At 35.4% G+C, this 10000-nt stretch overlaps 1 protein-coding gene across 2 annotated transcripts in view; it reads right to left on the reverse strand.

The window, feature by feature from the left end:
* LOC125046804 (bestrophin-2-like) overlaps positions 1-10000 on the reverse strand; it is an 18080-nt gene that overhangs the window by 5321 nt on the left and 2759 nt on the right. Inside the window, exons 2-4 of one of the 2 annotated variants that reach the window (XM_047644755.1) lie at positions 8268-8426; positions 2147-2257; positions 1-104 (exon numbers count right to left, since the gene is read on the reverse strand). The exon at positions 1-104 is cut by the window's left edge and continues 68 nt beyond it. In XM_047644755.1, the coding sequence (XP_047500711.1) occupies positions 1-104; positions 2147-2257; positions 8268-8335 (283 nt within the window). In that variant the 5' untranslated portion in view covers positions 8336-8426. The remainder of the gene's footprint in view (positions 105-2146; positions 2258-8267; positions 8427-10000) is intronic. The other variant, XM_047644756.1, reaches the window with a different exon arrangement.

Consider the following 10000-nt stretch of genomic DNA (forward strand, 5'->3'; position numbering starts at 1 on the left):
CCCACCACCGGTCCACGACCAACGCCACGTAGAAACCAAGTACGAAAGATACCGGGATGATGTTTCTAAACACGGCGATGTGCATCACAAGGCGTTCGAACCATCTGCGAGGAAGGAGGTAAGGAGCGTTACTTGGTATACCTTTTTTATGTTTATCGTTTGACAGAATATAAATTTTTGATTTTATATAAAGAGTGAAGAAAATTTGTTTTATGTATTGATTTTTATTTATTAAGAGGGAAGTTTTCATTTTCTCATATCATTACCTTTTATAAAGGTTTTATATGAACTTGCAGTGACCATTATGAATTACTTAACTGTTCGTGTTCGTGTGTGTTTTAACTTTATCACGATCCTGCATCCCAAATATCTATAATTAAACAAATAAAAACGCGTCATCAGCGCGTAAGCGATGCTTTTTTTCGCTTTGGACAAGATTCTTATTTCGCTAGCGAATTCGCTGGTAAAAGCGCCTAAAGACTCGGCGTTTTTATTTGCTAGCGTCTGTTTGACGCTGCGATAACGTTAGATATGTTCAACCCTAACGCTTGCGTTTAGCGTTTCAATAGCGAATAAGATGACTAGTCCAGCCGACGAGGGTGTATGTGAAGGTGTATGTGCAAGTGGGTGCATTGTACCGTTCTATTTATGATGGCACTAAAACTAACCCGACTAAAAGGAAATTAAATATTCACCCTCCTTAAGATTAGTATCATCATGTGGAACTTCAAAATGAGACTATTCAGATAAGCCAAGAGGTGTATGGGTACTTTTTAAGGATGAGGATAATTCAGATATATGAGGTAGTTTTCTCATAACAGAATCATGCATTTTAGCTTGGAGCTCCCTTGCACAAAGAACAACGGCGGCTCCTAGCACATCCTCCTGTAAGGCCATGCTGCCTGGGACTGCTCGAAAACGGTAGCGAATGCATAATATTTACCAGCATCGTGTAAATGCCTTACCCATTGCGTCTTTAGCAGTTGAGAATTCGATCTAGGGGAACGATAAGTTAACGACAAAAGAGGCTTTTAGCTTTAAAAGCAGCGTCAGCGTCGTGTAAACCGGCATTATCGTCCCGACCGTCGGAGAGAGTAGGAAGTGCCACCGCTTGACTGTTCAGCCCGCTTCGTGCTTCATTTCACCTCTCTTTGGATGCTCTCACTTTTCCTCATGCCAGTTACGGTCTTGAAGTATATCATAGGTACATGCCAGGTTTCCCAAGCCTGCGTCCTTATGACCTTTTCTGATATTACGTATTTAATACGTAAAGTTTATTTTACGTATTAGATTTAAATAATGACGGTAATGACAACAAATCATATATATACATATATATGTACACACACACACACACACACACACACACATATATATATATATATATATATATATATGTGTGTAGTTAAATGAGAACAATAAAACAAATTATTTTCCAAAGTAATTTACATATATTACGTTAAGTTATTATAAGACACCTGAAATGGCAAGGCACATAAGCACCAGAATCAGAATTGCATATTTACATTTTATTCCACCAGGGCTAACAGCACGAATCACCCACAGCTATAGTATTTTTAAAAATGTACAATATTTGGCACTTAACCTCACTGGTTAATACGCTAATTAGTGAATTGTCTTTCGTCCAAGTTATTATTTTTAATTGGCGACTTCTCCTTTATGGCCGGTTATCAGTGGTAAACAATAACCCATAGTGGGATTTTGGAATATTTGATGTATTTAGAGAGACATCACAGCTCTTTCAAGCCACACTTTCATGAACATAAAACTTTCGCTAAAATGGGGGTTTTACGCCGTAGATTGTTATAAATCCATTGGGAAATTTCTTTTAAAAAGGGACATCAACAGCTTGACATTAAAGTAGACCTTTTAGGCTCTGTTACAAATGAGGAAAACTGATGATTATTTTTCTAGTCTAAATATTTATATATGGATGCATACATATTTTCTAATCTATTTATCTGTCAGTTATATATCTAGCTGTCGATCTGCATGTCTGTCTATTTCTCTATCTATCTAATTCTCCATCTGTCCACCTATTTACTAACCAACCTACCTTTCTATCTATATACTGTATATGGGAAGTGAACCAAAACCCCTAAATAAAACTGTACACCCTTTTTACCTCATAATGGTCTCGGGAAGAGCAAAGCGGTATATGAAGGAGATTGAATAGTACAGGAGGAGGTAGACGAGGACTTCCTGCCATACCATCTTGTATACGCTGCCGGTCCATCTGAGAGAAAAAAAAATAAGGTGAATGGAGGTATAGGTGTGATGTGTGGTGGCAGGGTTATGCATTGAAGCGGTGCATGGTTACGGTGTATGCGTATGGATGGATAGCTAACGATGAAGATAGATATATAAATATGTAGATTAATGTAGATGGATATAGATAGATATACCGATATAGATATAGGTGGATATAGATAGATATATAGACTGATATAGATATGGATGGATATAGATGGATATATAGTCCGATATAGATATAGATGGATATAGATAGATATATATATATACCGATATAGATATAGATGGATATAGTTAGATATATAGACCGATATAGATATGGATGGCTATAGCTAGATATATAGACCGATATATGGATATAGGTAGATATATAGACAGATATAGATATAGATGGGTATAGATAAATATATAGACCGATAAAGATATAGATCGATATAGATATATAGATACAGAGGTAGATGATATAGATATAGATATTCGAAGACTGTTTAATGCAGTGTATACTAAGTAATTTGCGGACTAAACGAATATTGCAGACGTGTAACATAAACTGTCTGCGATTAGCCAAGCTGCATTAATTTTTTTGTTGCCATAGACAAACATGATGATCCAAGAACCTGATCATACGCAAGACCTTCTTCAAAAAGAGAGAGAAAGAAGTGGATATGGAAGAGTCCAGGTGGAAAAGTGAAAAATGAAATTGATCACATCCGGACGAAGAAGAAGAGCATGGAAATCAACACCGATGTCATCCAAAAAGTCGACATTGGAAGCGACCACTTGAAACTTAAAAGGAGCAAAATGGTCAGATCTGGAAAACCCTGAGTCAACATGGAAACTTTCACAGAATGAAAGGATGAATCCTAAATCAAGCTGCAAAATCGCTTTGTGGCGCTGAGAGAAGAAGACGAAGACGATAAGATAAGGCCAAAGAAGAAAAGGAGAGAAAGGTCAGGGAAACAACATACTGCAAGAGAAAAGATCGAATACACGGAGCTATGCAAAACCATCAGAAACACCACGAGAGAAGACATCAGAGAACACAACACCATGCGAATAAAAAAAAACATCGAAACAGGGAAAGGACTCGAGGAAGCTATCAACAGGAAGGAGGGATACAGGATCATGATCCCAGCAGTGAGAGAAAAGGATGGCAGCATCACAATAGAGACAGAATCCTTATAATATGCGCTGAGTTCTGAGAAAGCCTATACGAAGGCATCGCTCAAAACATCACCCGCAAAGAAACGGAGGATGCAACACCAACCCTCGACAGCGAAATAGATCACGCCATTAAACAGATGAAGAACAACAAGGCGCCATCTGTAGATCAGATCACAAAAGCGATGATCAAAGCAGGAGGGGACATAACCCTGAAAAAGATCAAGCAGCTGTACCAGAGAAAGTGCCAAAAAAATAGAAACATATCATCATAACACTGATATTCACGAAGGGGGACAAGGAAGACCTCACGAACTACCGTCCAATCAGCTTGCTATTACACTTATACAAGCATTTTATAAAAATCCTGAAAAAAACAGTGAGTGGCACACTGGAAATTAATCAACCCCCAGAACAAGTAGCCTATAGAAGAGATTATTCCACCATCGATCACCTTCACAGAATAACCCAAGTGCTTTAGAGGACTGCTTTTGTCGACTACGAAAAAGTACTGCCCTAGTACGAACGGAAAAACTGAGCAGCAAAATCAGCATCATGAAGGGAATCCGACAAGGTGATACTCTGTTAAGAACAACTGAAGAGTTTGCTGGAAACCCTGAACTCCGAGAGAAAGAAAGACTGATGAAGCTAATTAAAAAAAAAAAAAAAAAAAAAAAAAAAAATATATATATCATGTGCAATGGCACAGAAAGAATCAAACAAAAAAGATTCGTAAAGATTGGTGGAGAACAACAGGAAGTAGAAGAATACAAGTGCCTGGTAAGCCTACTCCCTCCTGACAGTGAAATGAGCAAGGAAATCGATTAGATAATCACTCCATGATGGAAAAGATTTGGAGAGTAAAGCGAGTTTCTGAAAGATGAGAAGATACCAAGAGAAAAACCATGGATACATCATACTACCAGCAATGACTTCTGGTGCTGAAACATGGACTCTCACTAAGCAACGAGAGAGCAAGCTGGTAGTAGCCCGACGCAGCATGGAAGGATCATAGCTGAATATCACACTGAAGGACAAGATCAGCAACATCAGAGCATATCGTAGAAAGAGTTGAAAGCATGAGAGGAAAGTGGGCAGGACATCTCGCCAGAATGAAGAACATCAAGTGGACAAAACAAGCAACAGACTGGACACCCAGAGGCAGATACGGGCGGAGGTGGAGAGATGAGATAGGAAGGGTGGCAGTTTGTGGATGCGGAAGGCACAAGATCGAGATGCGTGGAGTGGAATGTGGAGGCCATATGGCAGCAGTGGCTAAAAGAGATGAATTGATGATTATGATTGTAATGTTAAACAGCAAATGTCTCAAGTGGCCTAGGCCTTGTCCAGTGTCTAGGGTCCATGGATGGCTCCGTGAAGATCAGATAAAAATTAACATTTGCATTATTGGTCTTTTATTTAAGTTGCTACTTCAAACATTAATAAAACTTTGTGTATCTCATATGTGGATGAGGCTATCAAATAAATCAAGTACATTATACACATTGCATGGAAAGCTGTGTTTATGTACTTATTCCGGGGAGGGGTCCATACCTTTCATTAAATCTTTAAAGGGGTCCGTGACTCTATAAACCACTGTATTGTAGGATTTGATATATTCAGTATAACACACATACACGCGCGCACACTTATTTTCAACATTTAATAAAAGTACAAAAGTTCTTGACAACCGCTTCAGTTTTTGTTTATCTTTTGTAAATAAATCGCCGCATTTTAACAGCTACACTTCTTTTTCTTCTTTTTTTTTAAACAGATCTGAGTTATCTTTATATCAAAGATAAACATTATTTTTTTCTGTGACGTTTTTTTTTTTTCCTCTTAAAACTTTTATTGTTTATTGAAATGCTCGACAAGTGTGTTTTCGTTTGTTTGTTTTTTTCAAATTATTTGTATTTATTTAACTATTTTATCTGATATCACTTTACAAGCCGGATGACAAAATACCAAAATAGAACAAAAGTATAAAGAATATCAAAGACATTTTTTTTGTTATTTTTTTGTTATTCAGAGACATTGATTATAGTAGTAATGATGGTAATGATTATAATGAAGATAGTAATCGTATCATTATTATTAATTGTAGTAGTTTTGTTAGAGTAGTTATGATAGTAATGATGCTACTGCTAATAATAAATATCATTATAATGATTTTAATATTGATAATGATATGATAATGGTTATAATGAAGATGATAATAATAATAATGATGATAAGAATAATAATTATTATTATTATCATCATTATCATCATCATCATCATCATTATCATTATTATTATCAGCAGTATTTTTATTATTATAATAACGACCGCAACGATAAAATTAATAATAATAATATAAAATAAATAAAATAGTAAAAATGAATTTAGTAATAAAAATAAAAAATAATGATAATAGTAATGGCAATGATAATGATATTAATCATAACAGTAATAATTATAGTAATGATGACAATAATAACGATGATGATAATAATATCATTTTAATGATAATAACAAGAGTAAAAACAATAGCAATAACAAAATTAATTGTCATAATGATAATTGTCATGATATCAGCACCACCAACAACAATAGTCAGATGACACTAATAACAGTGATGATGATGATGATTGTGATGATGACTGATGATTGATGATTGATGATGATAATGGTGATGGTAGTGATCTTTATCATCATTATTATCATTGCAGCAATAGCGTAATAATTGCAAAGAAACATTAATGATTATCATAGAATAGGGGCAATTAATGTCACTAAAACTGATGATATATATTCACTTAAATGCAAATTCACGTAAATGGAAATTTATTTAAATGGTAAATCACAGAAATGAAAATGCACTTTAGAAAATTAACTTGAATGCAAATTTACTTTACAAATTCACTTGATAAATTAAATTTCCTCTTCGTTGATAGCCTTACTAACATAAATCCACAAAGCTGTTTGCTTGACAAATTTGACAATGTATATCTGTTAATCATAACTTTTTGATCACCACCATATGTGGAATTGACAAATATCCAAACAGGAATTTTCATAACTCACGCTTAATCAATCGTCAAAACTGTCGGCGCAAAAATTAAAGAGAAAAAAAAAAGATAAATAATTAAAAAATAAATATATGAAAGAACTTTATATTCAAATTTGTTATCACTTTTCTCGACGTGCGTAAGCTCTTTGACTGATTGATTCATAAAAAATGAATTTAGGGGATTCTCGAGTTGAGAAAACGGTTCAAATAAGATGTTAAGATATATAGAATAAGTTCTATGGTAGTTTAGTGTCCTGTCAGTCGTGAGTGTCAATTTTTATCATTATATAGCAACTAATTTTTATTAGTATCTGTACACTAATTTTCATCAATATACATCAGCTATTAATATGTATCTATGTGTGTGTGTGTGTGTGTGTGTGTGTGTGTGTGTGTGTGTGTGTGTGTGTGTGTGTGTGTGTGTGTGTGTGATATGGATACGAGTTTTGCGAGTTCGGCCTAATTTCTGTGACGTCATCATGACGTAACGCACTCATTACAGCAATGCATTCTGCCGCCATATAATTAATATAATATCGGCACTTTTATTGATATTAATGAGAGAGAGAGAGAGAGAGAGAGAGAGAGAGAGAGAGAGAGAGAGAGAGAGAGAGAGAGAGAGAGAGAGAGAGAGAGAGGGAGGAAGGGAGGGAGAGGGAGAGGGAGAGAGAGAGACACCCCCATATGGATGGACAGACAGACAAACAGATAGGTAGATAGATAAAAAGGAATGGGAATGATAGGTAAAGAGAAATAGGTATATATATACATATATATATATATATAATATTATATGTAATATATATGTGTGTGCGTGTGTTTCTTTATATGGAGACATAGACAGAGATTAAAACAGACAGAACGTCAGATAAATGGGTAAATATAGACAGACAGACAGACAGACAGGTAAGTTGGTAGGTAGGTAGGTATTAGATAGATAAATGGAAAAATATATAAAATATCTATATTATATATATGTACAGAGAGAGAGAGAGAGAGAGAGAGAGAGAGAGAGAGAGAGAGAGAGAGAGAGAGAGAGAGAGAGAGAGAGACTTTAAAAGATAAACCAGTTTGACTACTAAAATTTTAAATAAAAAAATCACCCTACAGTCGCAGTTGTTGAAGTTGATTGGTAGAAACAGGAATATGTAAAAACGGACTTTTTTCTTCTTTTTATTTTGTTATCATTTTTTTTTTTTAATACGCCATATTTTTTATTTTTTTTAAGTGGTAGTATAAGTGTGTATACTTTATATTAGAATATTTAAAAGAATAGAGGTTAACTTTAACTTCTAAACGTCTCAGAATTAAATCTATTATTTTGGTTATTACTTTCGGGTGTGAAAACCTGAGTGAAAAGAAAAGAAAAAATTAATTTTGTTTTTACGTTAAGCCCTATACATAATTCGATGTATTCTGTATATCCTTCTTCGATTTTTAGGAAATATTTATAAAGATACTTAGAATAATAATACAGATAGGAGGAATAATGCTGTAAGCAAACAAAATAACAAATTAAGTGAAAGAAAAGAACAAAATAGAATAAAACTGGAAATTAAATCTGTGAAAAGAGTAAAAAAAAAAAAAAAAACATACAAGCAAACCAAACAAACACACCAATAAACATCACAAACAAACAAACAAACGCACCTATAACCATAAAAACATACAAACGCACCAATAAACATAAAAAACAAACAAACAAACGCACCAATAAACAACAAAAACCAACAAACAAATACACATCATCAGACAAACAAAAACAAACCCATAAACTCACCTCAGAAGCACCTTAAAGATGGACCCAAACCCCTGACTGGCTATCTTGTGTGTGTACGGGACGGTCATAGCGCGAGGCGGGCGTGGGATACGGGAAATTCGGAGAGGTAGGAATCGCCTTCGAAGAAACTCGGGAGAGGTCGGTCGGGGCCGCTCGGCTCTGGGTGAGGGAGGGCGGGGGGAGTAGTTGATTAGTGAGGGAGTGGGTGAGGGTGGATGAGTGAGTGAGGATGGATGAGTGAGTGAGTGAGGGTGGATGAGTGAGTGAGGATGGATGAGTGAGTGAGTGAGGATGGATGAGTGAGTGAGGGTGGATGAGTGAGTGAGAGCGAATGAGTAAGTGAGGATAGATGAGTGAGTGGGGATGGATGAGTGAGGATGGATGGGTGAGTGAGGGAGGATGAGTGAGTGAGAGAGGACGTGATATGATATGTATTGGCGATATGGTTGTGAAAAATGATGGTGTTGATAGTGTTAGTGATATGAATGAAAATAACTGATTGTAGTTTGGGTGACAGTGATGTGAAAAACGAGGGCAGTGGTAGTGATCGTAACAATATTTGTAATAGTACCAGTGACTATAATGAAATGTGTTGTTATAGTTAGTAAATACGTTATGTTAATATATTAGTCATGCTGAGGATATATACTCACACACACACACACACACACACACACACACACACACACACACACACACACACACACACACACACACACACACACACACTCACACACATATAGAAAGAGAGAAATAGAGAGAGAGACAAATAGACAGGGAGGGAAAGGGAAAATAAAAGAAAGCTATCAATATCACTGTATCCTAAATCACACCAAAGAAATTCTTGAAAACAAAACTCCCTTGCAATGACTTCCACTTCCCAAGTATTCATTAAGACACCATTAACATTAAAAGCATTACCACAATAACATCAACAAATGAATTAACTGTGAACACGATTTCATAAATACGAAAATAGTAAGAACTAGCAATGAATGAATTCCGTTACAGGTGTTCCCCGCAGACTGAATTTATTTTGTATCCTTTTTTCCGTTATTTATTTCACTTTATCTCCGGTTTTCTTTTCTTCCGAGTTGCATTTTAGTCTCTTTCTAGGCATGATATCACTCGACATCAGTGTTAAGAAATCTGATAATCATTTTAAAAGATGTGTCACTTCCGTGGTGGCAACACTCAAGATTACTTGCGTTATCGTACATCTGTTTTGTGCAGTTTATTGTAAACATGAAAGAGAGAGAAGAGGGAGAGGGAGAGGGAGAGGGAGAGGGAGAGGGAGAGGGAGAGGGAGAGGGAGAGGGAGAGGGAGAGGGAGAGAGGGAGAGGGAGAGGGAGAGGGAGAGGGAGAGAGAGAGAGAGAGAGAGAGAGAGAGAGAGAGAGAGAGAGAGAGAGAGAGAGAGAGAGAGAGAGAGAGAGAGAGAGAGAGAGAGGGGTTTGTTATTTTAATTATTATCACAATTACTATTGTTGTTCTTATAGTTCATATTATTATTGTTATTATTATTATTAATTGTCACTATTATTATTATTATTATTATTATTAATTATTATTATCAATATTACAATTTTTGTTATAATTATTATCACCATTATTGTTATTGTTATTGTTATTATTATCATTATTATTATTATCACTAATTTATTATTGTTATGCTTCTTAGTATTAATAATATCAATATCACTATCATTATCCTTCTTCTTTTTCTTCTTATTA

The sequence above is a fragment of the Penaeus chinensis genome, chromosome 39 (assembly GCF_019202785.1).
Source record: "Penaeus chinensis breed Huanghai No. 1 chromosome 39, ASM1920278v2, whole genome shotgun sequence".
Taxonomy (NCBI): domain Eukaryota; kingdom Metazoa; phylum Arthropoda; class Malacostraca; order Decapoda; family Penaeidae; genus Penaeus; species Penaeus chinensis.